At 40.8% G+C, this 24,242-nt stretch overlaps 1 protein-coding gene across 8 annotated transcripts in view; it reads right to left on the bottom strand.

Moving 5' to 3' along the window:
• The window catches only part of KMT2A (lysine methyltransferase 2A), a 77,880-nt gene that overhangs the window by 40,909 nt on the left and 12,729 nt on the right, over positions 1 to 24,242 (bottom strand). For 7 of the 8 annotated variants that reach the window (XM_055548261.1, XM_055548268.1, XM_055548263.1 and 4 more), the window contains 7 exons: positions 11,497 to 11,566; positions 6,012 to 8,665; positions 4,520 to 4,697; positions 3,433 to 3,667; positions 1,857 to 1,921; positions 845 to 1,222; positions 444 to 517 (listed from right to left, as the gene is read on the bottom strand). In XM_055548261.1, coding sequence (XP_055404236.1) covers positions 444 to 517; positions 845 to 1,222; positions 1,857 to 1,921; positions 3,433 to 3,667; positions 4,520 to 4,697; positions 6,012 to 8,665; positions 11,497 to 11,566 — 3,654 coding nt within the window. The remainder of the gene's footprint in view (positions 1 to 443; positions 518 to 844; positions 1,223 to 1,856; positions 1,922 to 3,432; positions 3,668 to 4,519; positions 4,698 to 6,011; positions 8,666 to 11,496; positions 11,567 to 24,242) is intronic. The other variant, XM_055548269.1, reaches the window with a different exon arrangement.

Genomic DNA, 24,242 nt, shown 5'->3' with positions numbered 1-24,242 from the left:
ATTTGCCTCTCTTTTCAGCGCTGCCCATGTGCTCCAAAGCCTTGGCCTAGATGTGCATGCACACCATTATGGGGGCACAGAAAGAATCAGAAGATTGTTAAAGACCTGTCTCCACATAATAAAATAAAAATAGTGGACACAGAGAACGGTGATTGTTATAGACAAATACTGCTAAAGGAGGTTGAGGGGGGGAAAAAATTGTACCAAGCAGCCTGTAATGTACACATAAGCATGTGGGGTTACGAAGAAGGGGAAAACAACCAGGGAGAGAAAAGGGAGCTAAAGCTTAAACCTGAAGTATGCTAATTTTAAGAAACTCCACTGCCATCTACATAGAAGCAAAAATGCAGTATCACTCAATCCTGTAGTTGTTCAGGACTGGGCCACCTTCCAGAACAGAACCCATGCTTGAGAAATAGCAGAGAAAACAAATCTCTCCTCACCTTTTCTTTTGGCTTTTGTTTTACAGGAATACTTGGGCGAGGAGCCACTTTTTTCTGCTTGCTTTGCTCTGGACCTAAAGGATTCAAAATAAATTGCAGTCAGATGCCACTCAACATTCAGTTAATGCTCAATAGCAGTGATGACTCTAGGACTGATGGCCCTGTGAGGAAGGGGCATTAGAAACAACAAAAACTATTTAAACTCTAGGCGTTAAAGGGGAAATGAACACAGTATCTCCAACTTAACTGGTTTTCGCGTCTATTTTTTATTATTATTTAACAGTTAGAAGAGAGCTAATTTTCCTGTACCGAAGACTTAAAAGCAGACACTTGAGGTTTCCAGATGCTGTTTAAGCCTCCAGTGTCCTGTGTTGGTTGCTCCATCTGCCGTCCTCACTCACCTGACTCTGGAGGCAGAGGTGGCTTTTTCTTGGGCTCACTGGGAGTGGTCTTGGGAACTTCTTTTCTCGGTGGTGCCATGCTGGGGGGTTGCTGGGGGATGGCTGGTGCCGGCTGGGAGACCTGCTTGCTGGACTTCCTGGAAGCAGGCGTGGCCACGTGCTTGGCCTCAGGTCCTGGGGTGGTGGTGTTCCCTTCCTCACTCTTGTCCTCCACGGATTTGCGGGGAGGAGGGTCACCGTTGCTTTTCTTAGGGGCAGGATCCTCTCTTGCCGATGGGGTAGATTTCTGACTGGAGTCTACCGAGTTCTTCACAGCGCTGCTCTCTTTGCTCTCCTTCTTTTCACTGGTCTTAGATTTCTTCTCTTTCTTTTTCACAGCTGGAGGGGGGTGCAGAAAGCAAGATTTTTTACACGAGAAAATTCTATTGCAAATATAAGTAAAAGGACTTCCCTGGCAGTCCAGTGGATAAGACTGCACTACCAGTGCAGGAGGCTTGGGTTTGATCCCTAAGATCCCACATGCCACAACTAAGCCCGCGCACTGCAACCAGAGACGTCCCCATGGTATGGGCGCTAGAATTCTCTAGCTCAAGTGCCACAATGAAGGCCCAGCATTATTTAAATAAATAACGACGATAAAAATAAATAAAATATAAGTATAGGAATGTAACAATCTTAGTCTGAGTTTCCTACAGCTAACATTGACCCTGAAAGGCTCAAGAAAGTTAATGCCAAGTTGGCAAGTCAAATAGGTATACTTTTAGTACTTTAAGGAAATGAAACATAATGTAATTTTATACGATTTTTAAAAAAATTTTTATTAAGGAAATTTTCAAACATATTCCAAGGAATAGTAAAATGAACATTCATGTACCTATCACCCAGCTTCAACAACCACCCTGGGAAAGAGCAGTTCTTGAAAAGAATCTCATGTTCTCTTTACACTAGGTGTACACAACTACATGACATTAAAGCAGGAAGCATTTTGGAAACGATCTTTTTATAACACTACCTTTTGCTTGCTTCTGAAGGTAGGCTTTGGAAGGCATCCATTGTAGATTCTGACATTTTCGCATCCTAGAATAACAAGGAATACCATAAGCAAACTTCATTTAGGAGAAGCAACTGACACAAGTGTTCAGTTGAGGGCAAGAATCAGTTAAACTTTATCCAGGGTCATTTTGGGAGTTGAAAAAAGGACTGCTCATTATTTAGATTAAATCCAAGTCTCTGAATCCTTTGATCAGCAATTTCACCTACCTCGAGAATTTAAAGGAGAAATTATCAATTTATTTTTGAAATGGGACTCAAATATCTTGCTTCCCCGTACTGACTAGCACCACATAAAATGATCAGTCATTATTTCTTGTAGTCAAATTAGTTCTGCTTTCTTATGAGATTAATATTCATAGCAATCTGAATATAAAATGGACTGAAACTACCCAACAAGTCCTTTGTCTACCACTATAATGCTACAGGGTCTGTCTTAGGGCTTGGATATATATATTTCAGTCCTCAACTTAATGAAACTCAATTTGAAGTCTAAAATTGAACTGAATCCACTGCAACGCCTATTTTAATGCAAGTTTATCTTGCTATCACGTACCTTTTTTGTTGATCTGTGAACTGTCTCACTTCTTTCCACTAATGGGACCAAGACAAGATTCTTGCTTAGGGCCAGACTACACCAAAGCCCAGAACTACCTAGTTTGTCCTAGAAACTGTCTCACCTTAAGTAAATAATGCAGCATTTTCCCCAAGTATATTTTATATAAATCATTTATGTTATTCATTCATTCAGCAAATATTTATGGATAATATCTATTCCTGGTGCCAGGTACCTGATGAGATATTCAGGCACCAAAATTTCTGTTTATGCAACCCTCTGGATCCATTTTAAACAAATTATCCCAGAGAGTAGAAAGTGCTTTTACAACTGACTAAAAAAAGAGGGAAAAGGTAGAGTAATCAAAACTTCCAGAAAATTCCCTGGCAGTCCAGTGGTTAGGACTTCCACTCTCACTGCCATGGCCCGGGTTCAGTTCCTGGTCAGGGAACGAAGTTTCTGCAAGCTGTGTACAGGGTGGGAGAGGCTTCCACAGGCATGAAAACATTCTGAGAGTTAGACAGCAGAGAGACTTATGTCACCAATATTTCCTGAATGCCATAAAGGTAATATCAGCTGACCTAACAAATACTATGCCTAAATTTGTCAGCATTTAAGTAGTAACCCATCAGAACTGCTCGGATAAATGGCAGCTCTAGGCTCATGTGGCTAAGTTTAAAATTAAATGAAAATTTTAAGTGTCGTTCCTCAGTCACACCAAACATGTTTCAGGTGCTAACCAGCCATGTGGCTAAGGGCTACCTGATTGACCTGAGCAAATATAGAAGGTTACCAGCACTGCCCCCAAGGTTTTCTTATTTAAGCGCGACCCAAACTTTAGCACAGCACAAAGTCCAACTGTGCAACTCATTGTGCAACTCGAAGAGACTCAGCACAAGCACACCGGGTGTTGGGACGCATTTTCTCTGCGACAGGCCAGGACAGCGGCCAAGGCCAGCCCCCCGGGGGGACGTGCACTCACTTGCAGCACTGCTTCTTTATGTTGCGGCCACCAAACTTGGGCTTATCCAAGCAGTTAGTGCAAACACCACAGTCCTCAGGCACCTGGCAGCCGGGACACTGCCCGCACCGCCTAGACCGCCGTCCCTTCTTCACCGGAGGTTCCTGAGGCGCCTTGTTTCTGGTGACAGGCTTAATTGGTTTGATGGGTGGAGCAAGAGGTTCAGCATCTTCTGAGCCAGCGATCGATGACTTGTCTGTTAAAGGAATGCGTCATCAGCTCTGAGGGAGTATCTGGTTCCTTCCCGTGAGCAGAGGGGAGATTCTCACAACCTACTGATGTCAGTATACACATTCAAACCTTCTTTTAACTGGAACACCAGAAATGAAATTCACTATAATAGTCATATGCAGAACTCAGAGCCTGTTTTAAGTAATTACTTAAAAGTTTCTAAATGCCTACAACTTGCAGCTTGACAACAGCAGAAATCCAAACACTGAAAACAAAATACAGTGTGACCAAAAATCAAGAATATGAACTGAAGGCTTCTGAAGACTCTAACCTCTAAATTTCATTTCAGCAGTCACTCAGAGTTTAGGTACGATATAAAACCATGAGAATATGTCTTAGGACCTCCAACCACAGAGAGCATAACTGACCACGGGCCCCAGCTGTGACACTCTGAAATCCAGGGGTACAGAGGCCACACTCACCACAGGGGCTGCTCTCGGTCTGTGATGAGTATGGCAGTGACGCTGAGGTAGGCCCTGCTCCGAGGGGACATGAGACTTCCTGACAGTCCGTGTTCTCCCTGACAGCCTTGCTGAGCTGTCTCATACTGCACAGCCTCCAGGAAGATTCTGCCAGGCCTTCCTTTCCGCTCTCCTTTACTAGGGTCAGACCTACAGAGTAGGCTGACAGCTCCCCCAGGCTTTCCTAACTCCCTCCCCATATTTCAGGCATTTCCTCTAATAAGATCTTAACCTGGTCAATCCTCCCATTGACATCTGGTTCCTGGGGGGCCCAGCCTAATATACAATGCTGTGCAGAGCCCACTGCGTACCCGCAGGATGATCAGCACACAAACCCAAGGTCATCCCCAACCTACCATCATTTCCCATGGAAGACAAAATCTTTTCTCGTTCTTCCCATGGTAAGGCACTCAGGGTGGGCATGTCATCAGGAAACACAGCTCGTTTTCGGCCAAGGGCAACAGCAGCTCTTCTGCAGACATGTTTAATCCGGGGTCCTCGCACAGAGGTCTCCGAGGAGTCACTTTCTTGACCCTGAGAGGGAGGCAAGCCCAGAACAAACAATAACAACCATCTGTGTTGAAAACAAAATTGAATGAAGCCAAGGTATAGTTGATTAACTTATTACAGTCTAGAGTCAACACATACAACTCTAGTTATCCCCAGCTGATATGCCATATCAATATATAGAAATCACCTACTTCTAAAATTGGCAGAAAAGGATTCTAATAAAAAAAAAAACAGAAATCAACTAAGCTTCTATTCCCAATTATACTACTTTAAAATTCCCCTCAAAAAAATTCAAGCTGCCAGTCTGTATTATCAAGGAGTTCAGTCTCGTTTAAATAGGGCATATCTAACAACAGACTGTTTCTCTGATCAGCAGAGAAGTAGGGGGAAATAACTTACAAATGGAGGCATAAAAGGCCACAGCTCCAAATAGAAATGTCTCACATTTTAGGGAGCTGCAGCTCCTATCACTAGGAGGTTAACCAAAAACATCCAAAATGTATCAGAAGTCTCATCATATTCCTGCTAGACCTCCCAAATGGCAGAATTACTAAATATAAGTGTGCCACTACGCTGAATTATATTAGAGCCTAAGTTTGTGGTCATTTTAACCTTGATGTGTCAATATAAGCATGCAACTACTACATGACCATTTTAAAAAACAATCTAAAGATTGGCAGGTTTTCTCATAAAAGGCTAGACCGTGTCTAGCTCACTTTGTAAAAAAATAAAAAAGTGCTGCTCTTTACAAAGATCTGTTTGTCCTCACCTTAACTAACTGAATTGTACAGCTTTTCTGTACCACAACTTGAGGCTAAGTGTTTCTCATATGAATTCTCCAAACACCTGTTACCTACTGTTCTAGTCACTCACTACTCAGGGGAAAAGATCCCCGCCCCCCCCCGCCCCTCCCCCCTCCCGTTTTCTATAGCAAACAACAGTAAAACAATTAGACTGCAAAAATGTACCTTCAAAATTAAGTGAGATTCCATCACACCAAACCCATTAAGTACATACAACTTGGCATTCGATGTAATATGGCCCCACACACCTTTGGGTCTTAGTTCATCACTTGCCTTCATGAAGCAGTCCAGCTATTCCCTGCTCTTCCCATATATTTTGTACTTTTCTGTCTCTATCTATACTGTTCTTCCTCTTTAAATTTTCCTCTATCATTTTCTACCTATCAAAATCCTATCTGTTCTTAAAGGACCACTGCAAATGCCACCGTCTTTTCCTGATTCCCATAATTGGATATTAACTGAAACAGCCTCAAACCTGCTCCTAGAAGGGGCTCGAGAAACTGTTGATTTTAACAGGCAAGATGGAAATGAGTACCTGTGCTTTGGGCTGGTCAGTTTGTTTAAGACTCTTACTCTTCTCAATCTTGCAGAGCTGGGCTTTGGCCTTTTTTAGGAGGCTGGCAACCCTCTTGTCAGTCATTGGAAGCTTGTCTGCCTGAGCCAACATGGAGCCTATGGAGGAAGTGGAATGTTTAACAGTGCTAGATGAAGGAGTGGAAAGGCAGAGGGTTTTCTCCTTCTCCAGGGATGGGGTAGTTGGGCCGAGGTCCAAGTTGCTTTTTTCCAGATTTCCTCTCCCTTTCTTTATAAGTATTTTGGTTTTGACAGCTGTCGTATCCCCAAGAGTCACAGAAGCAATATCAGTCCCAGAATCGAGTGATGAAGACTTCTTCCGCCCGGTTGCTTTTTTGGCAGAAGATGAAGCGGCCACATCTTCACCAACAGCCTTCTCTTTGGAAACTCTACCCATAGGATACAAAGCCGAGCTACTCTGAATTTCTGATCCCTTTTTCCTTTTCTCTTTCTTGGACTCCCGCTTATTCTCCTTTTCTCTCTCCCGGTCTCTCTCTCTACTCTTGTCCTTCTCCACGCTCTTGTCAGCATCTCGCTCTTTGGACAGCTCCTCGGGGGCCTTGTCTTTATTTCTCCCTCGTTCACTCTGGGAGCCTGGGGTGAACCAAGGGAAGAGAGGAGTGGGACTACTGGATGAAAATGGCTCTGCTGGAGCACTAGTCTGCTTCCTTGGTCTCTGGTTTTTCTCTGCAGATTCCCCAGACTGAGTCAGGGAATGAGAAGGAAAAGTAAAAGTTGGGTTTAAGGCACTAGTGGCAAGAGGACCAACAGAAATGCTTAACGAGGAGGAGACAGAAGACGGTGGGGTGAGAGGTGACAGCTCAGAAGTGCTAAGCCTTCCACTTCTTGTCCTCATAGAGTGAGAAGGAGATCTTGGTTCAGATCGAATAGGGCTAAACACCTTTCTTTTCCTTTTCCTGTTAGATACTCCTGAAGAAGATGTGCCAGCAGAAGTTCGATTACTAGGCAGGGTTACAGACTCAAATATCCTAGAGTGAGCCTCACTTGGAGTAAACCTCGGCGCTCTCAGAAGCGGGCTCCTTTTGTGCATATCGAACCTTGTTCCGGAATGGAGAGGTGAAAACAATCGGGCTGAAGCAGCAGGACCAGACGTAGAAAACCCGGACGCGAAGCCGACATCCTCAGGAGTGAGTGGAGGGGGGCGGAAATTATCAAAGATTGGTTTGCGAATAAGACCTTCTTTGGCATACTTTGCTGAGGAAAAGTACTGTGGCTCTGACCTAGAGTGCTTTAGAGAAGTCCACCTAAACGTCGGTTCCCGCAAAATAGATTTTCGCTTCCCTTGCATGGGAGCGGCGGAAGTAGGCAAAAATGGTGATGCTAAGGGGATGGTTGGAGGCATGAGCCAAGGTGTGTGGTCAGAGATACTGGAGGCTGGCTGCAGTGGGGGCGGTGGTGTCAGCAGGGGTGGAGGGGGCGAGGAAGAGGTCTGCTGCTGGGGGGCACTTTGCAGAGTGGATAATTTTTTCGTGGTTCTGGATCCGAAACTTCTCTCCGACACCGAATACCTTCTGCTTCTCCGGTCACTACTGTCATTTTCTGGGGACTGGGAAATAGGCAGTGGCGTATGGACTTCAGGGGTATCGCTCCGCTCTTCAGGAAGGACCTGAATCTCCTCAGAGGCCTGAGAATCTGTGGAGGTATCGACACTGGGGCTACTGGATCGGGAGGAGTCTGAAGACATTTGAGAGGAGTGCTGAGATGCTGCACTTGATTTTTCAGAAGATCCACAGGATGTGGCACTGAATCTACTGTTCGGTGTAGACTCCAGTCGGGCAATTTTAATTGGAGGGTCATAATCTTCATCCTCTATGAAACGCCGAGGGGTTTTGATGATCCGCGAGGAGATGGCACTGACAACAGGCATAATGAACTGTCGGATGTTTTTGACCTGCGTCTTCACCTTTCTTCCTTGCAGCTGAGCTGCTTCTTTCTCGATTTTCTTTTGAGCCCCCTTTTTTGCCCTCTGCAAGAGCTGCTTAGCAATTGTTGCATCTGTCCTTTTAGAAGAAGGAATAATCCTAACCGGCTTAATCCTTCGAGGGCTTTGTCTGACTACTGTCTTATCTTCTTTTGTGAGTGGAGGTGTTCCTTCCTTGTCTTTCCGGACCTTCTGGGGCTTTTCCAGTTCAGAGTTAATGAGGAGACCTGAAGGGGTCTTTATCCTTTCTGTTGATGGAGGCCGTCCTCGCCGGCGTACAATCTGTACCCCCTTCCTTCCTATTTGAAGCTTCCCTGTCTTAAACTTGGACTTGAGAGGAGAGAGTTTACCTGCTCTTAATTTTTTAATCTTTGTGGCTTGCTGAAATGTAGCGGAAGGCGTGCGCTTCATTTTCTTCAGGGTATCTTCTTTGTTTCCCTTTGGTAACTCGGAAATGTCCTTTCCGTGTGTTATTTTGAGTTTTACTCCAGGGAAGGTGGGAGGTCTTCCTCTCTTCTTTTCTATACTTTTAGAATCTCTCTTCTTGATCTTATCTCCAGATTTGGTCTCTGATTTATTTAGAGGGGAGAACACAGATGGGTCTGAGAGGAGAGCTGAATTTCGGTCAGAGCCACTTCTAGGTCTCCCGCGAGGTTTTCGAGGACTAGTTTTAACTGTGTATAGAAATTAAACAATGAAGAGCATATATTTAGCTTTGCAGTTTAGGTCTTAACTAAACTGAAGATAATTTAGCAAAAGTCATTCTGTACTGAACTCTATCTGGGTTTAATCAGTCAATAAAACATCTTTATTGTGCTTAGTTTCTTTTCACCAAAAACCAGCCTCAAATAAATCAAGTAAATAACATTCTACCTAAAAGAACCCTTAACTCCTTTTTTGATTAAAAAAAACTAAGATAATCAAAGAGGTTTTCAACTGAGCAGTTAATATACAAAACTAATTTTCCCACATCTTTAGGTGAACAAGGCTTTAAAAAAATCTGTTTTAAAAAAACTGTATGACCTTTTCCATATTCTAGTCATCAAGAGTAACATTTGAGAACACATTTATAGTAAAGTCATCCCATTTTTTTCAACTCAGAATTTTGGCTTTAATAAATATGAACAAGGTGCTCTCCAATCAATAATTCACCAACTTCCATAGGCTACAATAATACACCACACCAATTTCTACAGGCTGCTCAGCTTCCTGTATTTTCAATCTGCTTTGCCAAAGTAAGTTAAGAAAGTTTCACTGAAAAGAAAAATATTCATTCATGAGACATCAGAAAAAGATCATTCAACTCAGTGGCAGGTGAACTAATCAGTGAAATGGCATGAGATATCCGTTAATCTACTCCCCTACCTATAGGTTCTTGAACCAGTCTTAAATTACAAAAAAGATTTAACTATAATTGATGTCAAGAGCAAACTGACTATTTAAATCAGATTTCTTCTATTCTAAAAAAAAGGAATCTGCCAACTTTTAATCAACTCAATTTGCTATGTATTAAGAGGCTTCAGAAAACCACAGTTTTCTAAAATTCTTTTCTTTTGGGTGGGAGGGGGTGTTGCTGCGGGATCTCAGTTTCCTGACCAGGAATTGAACCCTGGTCACAGCAATGAAAGCCCAGAATCCTAACCACTAGGCCACCAGGGAACTCCCTAAAATTCTTTGTATTGTCTGTACTTTCTAAATGTATAAATAAGAGTTGCCTTGTCTGTCACATCTCTTCTCTCATGACTTTTCAATGTTTTATATGACTCAACATTCTTCTGAGGTTAAAACTTCCCCTAACAGGCACCAGAAGAGATTTATGCCATTATGATGAACATTTTAGACTATGGAACAGGCTTCGTAACAGAACAGAAATCAACAAAGGTCTGATTGTTGAGCTTTCTAAATATAAATGCTTTCCTCACCAATTAACTTGAGACTTCTCTTAACAGATTAAGGATTCACATATCTGTTCTCAGTATATACTAATTACAACAAATTACAACAAAATGGACTAGGGGACAGCAGAAAAACTGTGCTTCATTTCTTTAAAATAATAAAGTATATAGATGGGTTTTTTAAATTAAAAAAAAAAAAAAAAAAGACTATTCAAGATACACTGACAGCCAAGGGAAAAAAAACAAGAGGAAACCATCAAGGGTTGTGAATCAACAAATTAAACTCTACCCAGATGTACATCACAAGATTCCTTATAATCTTGGCAAATTTGAATGTGGCCACTTACAGGCCTTTATTAATTCTGAAAACCTCTTCAATCCATCTTTTACAAGAAACTTTTGGTGGACAAGTAGGAAAATGCACAACAGAGAAAAGTCCAGCTCTGCTGCTAACTTCCTTAATCCACAATATACTCAAAGAACTCATAAGTCAGTTAGAAGTAACTGCTCAGCGTGTCTTTTCCTGGCCTCATTTTGTTATCTGTAAGTGAAGGGTTAGACTAGACAATCTCTAAAATCACCTTCCGATATGAAGTTTTAAGATTTTATCACATCTTTAAAAAAAAAAAAGATTTTATCACATCTTAAAAGAGAAAACTGCTACTCTCTAAATGGCGCAGGTACAGGAATACTACTGGTTAAGTCCTTCCAGCTAGAATAGCAATACTATCACCACTTGGGAAAGGAAAAATTTTTAATGTACTGTGTTTGAGTTAGATTACTATATAGTACATGATGAATCTTGAATGAAATGCAAATGATAACAATCACAAACGTCAATGACAAGAACCAAAAGCACAGCTAACATCATATTTAACTAGCCTGTCTACCCACATAAACTCAAAGACAACCATACAAGAAGTCAGAATGGCAGCACAAATGGGGAATTTTTTTTCATCATAAGATCTATCTCCCTGTCTTATACAGAACAGAATTCTGCAAGCCATTAGATGTTATTTCTACTGAGGATCATCTTGCAGGAAACTGCTGTTAAGTCTAGAATTTCAACTCATTCTAGATATTTTCTTGGTGAGAACAATGGCAAATATTGTTAATAAATGGAAACACCCATGTCATTTTTATTTTCTTTAACATAGTTTTCCAAGGATCAGGTAAAACAGTTTCATAGAGTGCCAATATTTTGTTTTTAGTTCTTTGACAAAAGTAGACCAAATTTCATCTGTTTAAAACAATGGTCAAATTATCTATACAATTCAAAATGCATAAATCTGAGGATTTATGCTATCATTAGTAAGTAACCTTCATTTTTGCCTACCAAGTTTTATAAGTATTCGAGAGAAATCTAGCCCCATGCCACAGGTGGTTCCCATAGAAAAGCATAATTAAAGATAAACCAAAAGTGATCTAACAGAGAGGAGCCCCATAAAGAGGGCTAGTTCATAAAGCCATTTCCTACTTAGTGTGAGGGAAAGGGAACAATTTCTCCAAAAGAAATCTAAGACCACCTTTTACATGCAAAGAAGGCAAGGGGAAGTCACAGTCTCTTAACAAACAAAACTTCAAGGTGTCATGTGTTTGACGGGTCATACCTGAAGGAGACCTTGTGGGACTTCGTACTCTGACTTCTTCATCTGAGCCAAAACCTAAGAACTGCTCATCCTACAACAAAGGAAAATTATTTTAAAATCAGGAAAAAAAAAAAACACAACAACCCATAAATCTGAACATATCCCAAAGAAATGCCCAGAGGAGACACAAATGAATTTGGAAAATTTAGCCTCTATATATCAAACATCATCATTCCTATGGATATTATTATAAAATAACTTAATACTGAAATAAATAAACCCAGCCATATGGCTTCAATACAGACATACAGGAGCTGTGCAGTAACTGAACATTGATAAGTCACCTTTGGTGCACAGTACACAGGGGACAGTCCTACATTTCCACCTATAGATACAGCCCAAAACAATTAAAGAATGACTGTAACTCAAGTAAGCAAATCAGTACAATGGCAGAAATACACAGCCCCAATAAAAAATATTTTCAACAAGTAAAGTTTACAAACACATAAGGAACAACCTACAGTACCATAATCTCTTGTCCACTAAATACTAAGAGACTGAAATTGCCAAAATCGTCAGTTCCTTAACTCAGGAATTGACATTTAGATGTGATTTCTATACATTTGAGATCCAAAGATTCTCAACATGCATTTTATGGCATCATTTTTAAATGCCCTGTGATAAGAGACTTAATGGTGGGCAGCAGCATTTGTGAAAGGATGGTGAATTGACCACATAAAGGGTGAAATGCATCCAAGGATAACTGAAGAAAGCACTTTAATTTCAGTTGTACTTAGAGAAGGCAAAAGGCAAAAACTTTTCTTTCCCTCCAACTTTTAACCTACTTAAAAAAAAATACAAAGGATTAACCACTTTTGAACAAATTCTCAAGAAACACGGTCCATTTAAACAACTTGATTAATAGACATTCACCAATTCAGAGACTAAGAGTTCTTTCTAGAAAGAGACGAGAAAGAGAATTTCAGATGCCAGAAACAAAATCAACATAAAAGAACAAATTAAGGAATTAAAGACAGATTTTCTTGTACCTCCAACTGATACTGATAATCCCCAAATTAAATTCGAACAGTTAAAGCCCCCCCACTTTGAGAGGGGACCAGTTCGACTCTTGTTTGCGGATGCATGGCACCACTGAAGAGAGGGAAGGGTTAGTCTGAGGTCTCAATGTCTTTATTTATTGCAGTGTTACAAGGAATAAATAAAATAATTTACAGAAATTATGTAATTTATGTAAAATCACTCAGAAAACTATAATGTGGCATCCACATTGTACTTATTATTATTGATGTGATTTTAGAAACTGAAGCTCCAGAAGGCCAGATGACTTACCCAAGACCATACAGTTAGTTACAAAGAACTTTGTACCATAATGGCTACAATCTAAAACTAGAAATATTTAGAGGAATCCAATAAATTATCTATACTACAAAATTCGATAAATTTTTTCAGCTATTAAAGTAACATGAAGCCCATTTTCAAATCCTTAAAGTTTCTGATTTAATTCATTCTTTTCCGGCATTATCCTTATGGAACAACCTGGTAGTCTATGCATTTCACAAAGACATCTGGGGACTTCCTAACACTTACCTGGGGACTACACTGCTAATGCATAAATTCTATGCTCTGAGAGTGTTGCAACAAGAGAGTTCTACCAACTATACACACACTAACCAACAGGTAAAGTAACCAAAGCAGAAATAACGAAAGATTAATCTTTAAAAGAAACATGAGATTCACATTGCTATGTTCTGTATTTTAAACTTTCACAATATGTAACTGTACAACCCTAATTCAATCTACTCCAAAACAGAGTACTTCAGAGCTGTCAAGCAGTCATTAAACTAACTGCCAATGTTTAAAGTTTCCAAGTACTTCCCAAAATGACAGAAAGCATTAACTCTTTCTCTGTGGCCTTGTAGTTGGAATAAGAAAAGACTGACTTTACTTCCATCCAAGAACTTTCTTTTCACTTGAAATATATTGACAGGTTGACTTCTTGAAGCACACTTAAAAAAATAAGCACCCATTGTTTAAACAATCCAGACAGTTTAGTCAAAAACAAAAGCCATCATTGTTATGTTAAAGAGCTCTGGTCCACTAACTGTGAACTTCCAATTCCATATAAAAGCCCCCCCAAGCTGAGAAAGCACTAGGAGAAAAAATCCTGCAAAAAGGTGCTACAAGTGAAGTTCTTTCTGCCTCTCCAGTCTCTCCCATAACCCACTTTAAACCCATCAGTTCCTGGAAGATGCAGTAAACAAGGTAACAGCGCTGGCTTTCCAGGGACTCAGACTTGCCTAGAAATCGAAAGACTAAGTCCAAATGTCTACAAAAAGACAACAAAGAGGGGCTGCAATCAAATCCATGGTGGCTCAGATGATAAAGAATCTGCCTGCAATGCAGGAGAGACCAGGGTTCAATCCCTGGGTCAGGAAGATCTCCTAGAGAAGGGAAAGGCAACTGACTTCAGTATTTTTGCCTGGAGAAGTCCACGGTCAGAGAAGCCTGTAGGGTGACAGTCCATGGGGGGTCGCAAAGAATTGTACACAATGAGTGACTAACACTTTCACTTTCTTTCACTTGGCACTACAGCATGATAAGCCTGGACAGCCCTGAAAAGAGGAAATGGGAGACACCAGGCTACACGGGACCAAGTATTTCTGGAAACTGGGCCCAAACAGCCAGCTACATTTTTCACTCTGGCTTTCTCTGATGAACACAGCATTCCAAGACAAAGTATAGGCAAGAGGCAACAAACCTATTCCTTCTGGATAATGATGTCCTTGGAGAACAGATCATCAAAATTGTTATCCTTTCCTTACCACCAAAGATAGAAAAATACCCTTGCCAAGCTAAGCCCTTAAATCATATTTAGCTTCCAGAGATTAGGAATGCAGTGAAGCTAATGTCATTTCCTAAGTGAAAGTTAATTCTAAAATAATAAGCGTGTAGAATTTATTACCCCCACCCTTATCTCTAGGGGTTATTTGAGAACTTCCAAACATATCTTTAACAGCAAATTCTACATTACCCATAAATATCCTAACATTTGAGGATTTTTATTTTATGTTAATGGCAGGATTTTAATCCTTTAATGGCTCTTATATTTGTGATGAAGCGATAAAGAATATTTTCCACAGGAGAACCTAAGTAAACCCAAAATAAGTATTACAGACAATAATGTTTACATATAAAATGTAATGATGAAGACATTTTAGAAAAATACATGAAGTTCTATATTTCAAGGAATTATGTACTACTAGGACAATTTTGCAAACAAAGCACTATTTCTTTTACTTGTCCATTCATTCAAAACCATTTATACACTATCTATTCCTGAGGCAAAGAGGAGTAAGACATGACGACTCTGCTCCCAGGAAGCATCTAAGGGAGACAGGCAGGTGCCCAATCTCAGTCTTCCTTTCAAAATCCTTTCAAATGTTGGTGAAGGATAAATTACTAGTGATTCATATTCTGGAATTTAAAAACTGGCTTAAATCTTAGAATAGTTCATTCTTCTTCTTGTATTAGTATTAGGTTCATGGAGAAACATTCAACACATTTCAAAATTCTTCCAAAGGATGGCAATGTCTATCTCCATGCCTCAGTGTTGTTCTAGGCACCACTCCAGCATTAGAAATTGGAGAGAGTTTAAGTAATCGAGACCTAAATCATCTGCGGTGATTAGATGTGACACAGTTCCTAGGAATACCAGTGATATCTGATCTAACTTGCAACTGATAGAGGCCGATGTGTTTTCCTCCCTACTCCCAACTAAAATGCCTAGATTTTATCTCCTTCCCTAAATTCCTCCTGATTTACCTTAGAGCAGAAATCACTCACCTGGAGTTTTCCCATCTCCCAATTTTATGTGGAGATTCCAAAGTTATTTTGAAAACTACTCTAATAAACAAGCTTGGGCACATCTGGCCTTCAGTTAATAAGGTTTTGGGTGCCTGTTCATAGCTCCTTTCTTTTCTTGTGAGATTCGTCAGCACTCCAGAGCACTGAACTAGGTGGCAGGTAACTTAGCACGCTTCTGTCTCTAAAATGTTTACTATTTTGGGTTTAAAAATACCAAATTTCTTCAACTACAAAGGTTTTACTGATGGATCAACTCACAAATAACATCCATAACCACAGACTGTATCAAAAGCACCCTGATACCTAACTGTTTGAAATTCCTTGTTTTGAAGGCTTATCATTTTTGATATCATCATATGTGGTTCCATCATATGAGGAGGCCACAGAACTAAGAAAATTACTAAGAACTAAAGAAGATGAAGATACATCAAGGAGGCATGCAGTGCATCTCAGTAGCTCTAGTTAAAGAGTAACACTTCTCCTTTGGGAATTTATCCCCGTTAGTTATCACTTCTGCTGCCACATTTCTCTGTGTGCCACCGGCTACAATTCCCTGGTGGTCCAGTGGTTAGGACTTGGCACTTTCACTGCCGAGGGCCGAGGTTCAACCCCTGGTCCAGGAAGATCCCACATCTGAGGGGCAACTAACCCTGCATACCACAACTATTGCGTCCCTGAGCCACAGAGCCCATGCTCTGCAACAAGAGAAACCACAGAAATGAGAAGCCTGTGCGCACCAAGGAAGAGGAGCCCCAGCTCGCCACAACTGGAGAAAACCTGTTCGTGGCAACAAGACCCAGTGCAGCCAAAAATAAAATACAGAAACAAGTAAACCTTGGGGGGAAAAAAAAATACACAGGGAGATTGACCTCAGGCTGGTGGTGGTAGTTTAGTTGCTAAATTGATAAAAGACAGTTTCTGCCTTCAAGGATCTGCTAGTCTGTGACAAACAGATCTTTCAACCAATGGAATAAGTAGCCAATATTGTATAATAACTCGGAATGGAGTAATATAACCCTTAAAAATTATGAATCATTATATTGTACACCTGTAACTTAGTCCTATACAGCAACTATACTCTAATTTTTTAAATGTTAAAAATAAATGAAAGATTTTTAAAACTTAATGGAATGCAATGTGTTTCCTGCCATGCCAGAGGAATACACATGCCAGAGGAATGAATATGAAAGCACAGCAGAAAGGTGACTCACTTCAGTCAAGGAGAAGAGCCAGGAAAACCACTGCAGAAAGGATGAAAAGCTTACTCCAACTTCTGAAGGATAATAAATTAGGGTTGAAGGGAGATACTGCAGGCAGAGAGAGTAACACATACAAAGGACAGAGGTACAAAAGAGCATGGCATGGAGTGAAATTACACACAGTTCAGCAGAGCTTGAGGCCCTGGCCGATGTGGGAAAGAGGCATAAGATGTTGAAGGGCAAAAAGGCCAAGGCAAATCATGAAAGGTCTTAAATGCCTTCATGAGTTTGAAGTCTCTCTTCAAGGAAGTACAGGCCTCATCCTGACAGCTCCAGCTCATCAGTAACATTTTCGGGCAGGAGAGAAGCATGATTAGATTTATATTTTCAAAAGATCACTATGACAGCAGTGGGGAAGCAGAGACCACCTTTAAAGCCAGAGGCAGCAGGAACAGTTATGAAATGGCTGCAGTGGCACTGGGCATTGAGGAGAAGCGCAGGTTACATAGACGGCCAGGAGGCAAAACGAACGTGGCTTTAATACGAAGGGTTATCTGCAAAGACGTCCAAGTTTATGGTGATATTTGTAAGACTGGGACTAAAGAAAGAAGTTTCTATGAGGAGGAAGGGAAATCACTTTAGACAACTGAATGTGAAATGTCTGTCCAAGTTGTTAGATAGAACCATCTGGAGGAAATGCATCTGATTCAGCGAATTTATGAATGTTGAAACTGTACATATAAATGCAGTCACCTAGGGAGAGAATACAGAGAGAAAAGGGGGACCCATGGCGAGTTCCCAGGGAATACCCACTCTTCATCTACAGGGGAAAGGGAATCTTAGGGAAGAGAAAGAGATGGAACAGCCAAGGAGAACAATCTTGTATCTAAGTAAGTAACAGTCAAGAGAAGAACACACATCAAGGACGGCAAAGCTGGGGAAGGACTGAAACGTGTACAGAGGTTATCAAAATTGGGAGGTCACCTATGACCTTTCTGAGGTCCAGGGCAGTGTTAGAGGCAGGAGGAGCCCAAGTGCAGTGGGTGGAGGTGTGACTGGAAAGTGACTATAGCAGAAGTGAGTATAGACCACTCTTTTGAAAAAAACTCAATTACACGGGAAAGGAGAGAATGGACACAACGCAGGGACGCGCCTGCGAGGATGACTTTTTGAGCTGGTTGTGTTCATTTGCTGAAGGAGGACACAGCAGTCAGAGAGAGGCTGAAATTTCTCAACAGCAAATCAGCAATAGATGGAAAATGGATGCGAAGGCGGGGTGGACTCTGAGAGGAAATGAAGACAAAGTGCAGTGGAGGGGAGTTCTCTCACATCAGGAAAGAGGCTAAGCATGCAATAAGCAGTGGACAAGTTGACAAGCAAGAGAAAGCTTAGAGATTTCTCTGAAATCACAGGCAAAACTTGTTTACATGGGCATCTGGCAGATGGAGAGACACAAATTTCTTCAGATTCTCAAAGAGGCTCTCAATCCACAAAAGTTTTTAGCACGCTGCTCTGAAGGAAATAAATCATGGAACAAGGCTGACTGAGAATAAATGGGATGGGGTAGTGGAGAGAAATAGGAAATAAGATGCAAAGACTGATAAAAACTGATTTGGTTAGAAAGGGGTAGCCACAGCAGGGCCAAGATCAAAGACAAATGAACTATCAGAACCTTGTTAATTCTAGAATGGTATGGTCAAAATTCAGCCACTAAAGAGCAGGAGCTACTTTTGAGTTTCAAATGTAGAAAAAGTGTAACTCTGAAATTTGTTTCTTCTTGATAGGCTATTTAAATATATACATATGAAATTAGAGTAGGAAAGAGACTGAATAAAGGGAAACCAGATAGCTGGCAGTCTACAGTTAAAATTCAAATGTGATTGGTATTCAGTCATTCCAGCAAGTATTATATTGTCAATAAACACTGTTTTAGACGCTAAAGATACACAGGTGAAGAACTGACAAAATTTCTGACCCATGAGAAAATAAATATATAACAAGAAAACGAGGGCACTAAAGATTGATGAGGGGTTACCTGTGGAAGTTATTTTCACTCGGACGGTCAGGAAATGTTTTTCTAAAGTGATAGTTTTCCAAAAACTGGCAAACTGTTGGCCACAGTCCAAATCTAGCCTGCCCCCTGGTTTGTTCAGTCCATGAACTAAGAATGCTTTTTAAACATTTTTTATATAGTTTAAAAAAAAGAAAGCCAAAAAAAAAAAAAAAAGAAAGAAAGAAAGCCTTCCTCAGTGATCAATGCAAAGAATAGAGGAAAACGATAGAATGGGAAAGACTAAAGATCTATTCAAGAAAATTAGAGATACCAAGGGAACATTTTATGCAAAGATGGGCACAGAAAAGGACAGAAATGGTATGGACCTAGCAGAAGATATTAAGAAGAGGTGGCAAAAACACACAGAAGAACTATACAAAAAAGATCTTCACGACCCAGATAATCACGATGGTGTTATCACTCACCTAGAGCCAGACATCCTGGAATGGGAAGTCAAGTGGGCCTTAGGAAGTATCACTATGAACAAAGCTAGTAGAAGTGATGGAATTCCAGTTGAGCCATTTCAAGTCCTAAAAGATGATGCCGTCAAAGTGCTGCACTCTATATGCCAGCAAATTTGGAAAACTCAGCAGTGGCCATAGGACTGGACTGAAAGTTCAGTTTTCATTCCAATGCCAAAGAATGCTCAAACTACCGCACAATTGCACTCATCTCACATGCTAGCAAAGTAACACTCAAAATTCTCCAAGCAAGGCTTCAACAGTAATGTGAACTGTGAACCTCCAGATGTTCAAGCTGGATTGAGAAAAGACAGGAACCAGAGATCAAATTGCCAGCATCCACTGGATCATCGAAAAAGCAAGAGAGTCCCAGAAAAACATCTACTTCTGCTTTATTAATTATGCCAAAGCCTTTGACTGTGTGCATCACAACAAACTGTGGGAAATTCTTCAAGAGATGGGAATACCAGACCACTTGACCTGCCTTCTGAGCAATCTATACGCGGGTCAAGAAGCAACAGCTAGAACTGGACATGGAACAACAGACTGACTCCAAATCAGGAAAGGAGTACATCAAGGCTGTATATTGTCACCCTGCTTATTTAACTTATATGCAGAGTACATCATGAGAAACGCTGGGCTGGAAGAAGCACAAGCTGGAATCAAGATTGCTGGGAGAAACATCAATAACCTCAGATATGCAGATGACACCACCCTTATGGCAGAAAGCGATGAACTAAAGAGCCTCTTGATGAAAGCAAAAGAGGAGAGTGAAAAAGTTGGCTTAAAACTCGACATTAAGAAAACTAAGATCATGGCATCTGGTCCCATCACTTCATGGCAAATAGATGGGAAACAGCAGAAGCAGTGTCAGACTTTTATTTTCTTGGGCTCCAGAATCACTGCAATAGTGACTGCAGCCATGAAATTAAAAGACGCCTGCTCCTTGGAAGGAAAGTTATGACCAACATAGACAGCTTATTAAAAAGCAGAGACATTACTTTGCCAACAAAGGCCCATCTAGTCAAAGCTATGGTTTTTCCAGTAGTCATGTATGGATGTGAGAGTTGGACTATAAAGTTAGCTGAGCGCTGAAGAATTGATACTTTTGAACTGTGCTGTTTGAGAAGACTCTTGAGAGTCCCTTGGACTGCAAGGAGATCCAACCAGTCCACCCTAAGGAAATCAGTCCTGAATATTCATTGGAAAGACTGATGCTGAAGCTGAAACTAATACTTTGGCCACCTGATGCAAAGAAGTGACTCATTTAAAATACCGTGATGCTGGGAAAGATTGAAGGCAGGAGGAGAAGGGGACGACAGAGGATGAGATGGCTGGATGGCATCACCAACTCAATGGATATGAATTTGAGTAAACTCCGGGAGTTGGTAATGAACAGGGAGGCCTGGCATGCTGCATGTAGTCCATGGGTCGCAAAGAGCTGGACACGACTGAGCAACTTAACTGAACTGACTGATATGGTTAAAAAATCCGAAGAATCATGCACATGAAAATTATATGAAATCCAAATTTCATGGTGCACAAATAAAAGTTTATTGGCACACAGCCCCTTGTGTCACAGTTTCTGTATCGTCTATGGCTGTTCTTTGGACTACAACAGCAAAGCGGAGTCTGGCAACAGAGACCATTCAGCCCTTTGCAGAAAAAAATGGCTGAACCCTGGTTTAGACCTAAATGATGAGAAAAAGACAGCCATATAAAGATCTAGATGACACAGTTTTCTTGCTAGATAGTAAGTGCAAAGGCCCACAGACAACAACGAGCATGACATGGATGACAGACCACAAGGCCAGTGTGGCAGTGGAGCAGAGGGAGAGAGATGAGAAGAGGTGGTGCTGGAGAAGCAGACCCGACCAGAGGCCAGACCACGCACAGCTTTGCAGGACAGAAGAAGGAACCTGGATTTACTCAAGCAGTTGGGGGAGGGAAGATGGGGAAGAGACACCCATAGGTGTAAAGGAGGGAATAGTAAGAATTGATGGATTTACATTTGGAATCCACAGTTACCGTGTGAAGAACAAACTTAGGTAAAAACACAAGCAAGGAATAAAATAAAATTAAAAAAAAACAACAAAAAAACACAAGCAAGGAGATAAAGGAATAGTCCAGCCAGAAGACTGTAATGGCTAAGACTTCTTGTGCTGGAAGAATGAATGAGAGGAAGCTGCATTTAAAGTATTCTGAAGGTAATACGGATTTTCCTGACGGGTTATTTGGAATATGAATATAGGGAGAAATCAAGGATAACTCCTATATGTTAGACCCGAGCAATTGGGTAAACAGCAGAGTCATTCTGAAACAAGGAGAAAGGAGAAAATCAAGACTTTCTGGACATGGGAAGTGTAAGATACCTACTAGATATCCAAGCACTTCAGTGGATACCCATTTCCTTGTCAGGGAATAGTAGTGGCTACCGCAGCGAGTGGGCATGATTAAGTGAGATAATACCTGTGAAGAACTCAGAATACTGCCCGGCCTACCACAAACACTTAGTAAATGCTAATCACGCTTATTCTTATTATGCAGATGGAGTGTCAAACAGGCAGCTGGAAATATAGGTCTGGGACTCCAAGAAGTAGTCAACGGTTAGAGACAAAGATTTAGGAGTCCTCTGCATACAGATAAGGCCTGGATGAGGTCATCTAGGAAAGTGCACAGATGAAGAAGGTGGCCAAAGGCAGACTCCTAGGTGACTCCAACATTCAGGTGAGTTAAGCAATGGAAGGAAGCCATAGAGAATACTGAAAATTAGTAACTGATGAAAAAAAATCTGATGAGTGTGGTGTGACAGAACCCAAGAAAGGAGTGTTTCAAGACAGGAGTGGTCAGCTGGTTCAAAAGGTGCCCAAAGTTGAATAGGAGGAGGACTGAGAAATTAGCTATTCAATCTGGCAAGAGAGACGCCCTTGAGGATTTTAATAGGAGCAATTTCAGAGTCATGAGGATAAATAAAAGCCAAACAGCACGGGATGAGGAGTGGCTGAGAGGTGAGAAAGTGGCACCTGCAAATACACATCGCACTTTCAAGGAATTTTATTGTGAAAGGGAACGGAAAAGTGGGTAGTGGCTGGGAAAGGATGTGGGGTCCACGGTTTTTTAAAAGCACTATTTAAGTCAGTTAAACAGTTTTATATGTTGATGAGGCAGAAACTGCCGATGGAGGAGAGAGAGGAGGGGATAACTGCAGGAATGACCCTATTCTGAGTAGATGAGAGGGGATGAAATCCAGGGTACAAGTGGAGAGTGACATTTCTTCAGCTGTAGAAGGCAATGAAAGATGTGCTAGTGACTGTGTGTGTGCACGCTCACTCAGTCGTGTCTGACTCTTTGCAACCCCATGGACTGTAGCCGACCAGGGTCCTCTGTCCATAAAATTTTCCAGGCAAGAGTATTGGAGTGGGTTGCATTTCCTACTTCAAGGGATCTTCCCAGCCCAGGGACTGAACCCACATCCCTCGAGTCTCCTGAACTGGCAGGCAGATTCTTTACCACTGCACCACCTGGGAAGCCCATGTGCTTCAGTTCCCTTTTATCAGGAAGGGGAAAGGAAGCTATTAAACACACTGGGTATAACTGACACTCAAGAATCAGTGAACAAAGACTACTACTTGAATTGCTCCCAAGAACAATTCTGTTAATATTAGCTTCGAGAGCTTCAACCTTCAAATGACCAATATCCAAAGTATCTTGCAAGGTATTATAATTTTAGTACTTATATTCATGCTATATTTTAAGCCAAGCTTGGTAAAGAGGAATTAAAAGTAAGTTTCATGAAGGAAGAGACTTATTCAGGGCTAATGCCCCAACACTTGGTCATCTGCCCGGTACATAAGACATTCTTAGAAAAATAGCTAAGATAGCTAAGTTGCTATCTCTTACTTTGTAGAGTGCTACGTTTATGAATGCCACTGGGGGGAAGATAAGCCTCTTTACAAGCTGTTCATCATTTATAAAAGAAAACTATATAGTGACACTTGTAAATCATTTCCAAATGTGAGTTTAACAATAATTTGACTGAATTTATAAGAAAAAAAGTATAAAATATTCAAGCATAGTCAAATACACAGATATCAGGAGATAAACTTCTTAAGCCAAGATGGTTTCTGAAATCCAACCAGTTGAGAGATGTATACAGTTATTGAACTGACATCATCATCTCTTGTCAACAAATCGGCAGTGGCAGGGCCAAGGCCAGATTCTCTCTGGCTCTTGGTGCATCAAAGAGAACTATGGCTGTTTGAATGCATAACACAAAGAAAGAGATTTCAACTGTTTTAAATATGTTCTCTATCTGATACTGAACCCCCAAAAGTCACCTAGGATTAAAGAGTGCAAAGACAGTAATACACTGTCCCTCAGTAACAACAGTTGGTTAAGTTTTCACCTACACAGGAATGAAACCGTTTTCAAATATTTAATTCAATTCTACCTAGCAATGTTACCTACAAAACACAAATGCTACCCACTTTGTAATTAGAGAAAGAATTGTCTCCTTATCCTCACTCCTTATCAACAGGAGCAAGAAGCAGAGATGCTCAAAACAGCACAAGAGACAGGTGAGCTCCACCCATCCTGCTCTGGAAAAAGAGGCAAACATAAAGCAGCTCAGCATCTTTGAAAAAAAAAAAAGAAAAAGAAAAAGAAAAAATAAACCCACTACATCAGAGAGTAAGCTATACAGATTCTTGGCAATGCTCCAAATTACTTTGCAGGATCTTTAAAAACAAAACAAAACAAAAAACCCCAAAACAGAACAAACAAAAATTAAAGACTTTCAGACTTCTAGGTTCCAAGTCTGAACTGGTTTGTCTACTTGCTGAAGTAGAAGAAATAAAGCCCACTTAACTGATATACTGTAGACATTAAATTAATCAACACAATGACAGGGTTTCTTCTTTGTTTAACAGGGAAGTACCACAAAATGACTAGATCCACTTGAACAGCCTGGAAAAATTAAACAAACAAACACCAACACTGTTTTCAGAGATGGTTCTTTTTATTACAAGAAGTTTTGGTCCTCCATAGGCCAACTTCCAATAGTTAACTTCATTTTGAGGTGTATGTTCATTCAATTATAAATTTCTACTAGAATATTTCATTTTTTTTTCTTCCAGCTTGTTGTTCTGATCTTGGTGCAAAAGTCAGATT

This window comes from Bubalus kerabau, chromosome 15, assembly GCF_029407905.1.
Source record: "Bubalus kerabau isolate K-KA32 ecotype Philippines breed swamp buffalo chromosome 15, PCC_UOA_SB_1v2, whole genome shotgun sequence".
Lineage (NCBI taxonomy): Eukaryota > Metazoa > Chordata > Mammalia > Artiodactyla > Bovidae > Bubalus > Bubalus kerabau.
This window is presented reverse-complemented; position numbering and strand designations above follow the sequence as displayed.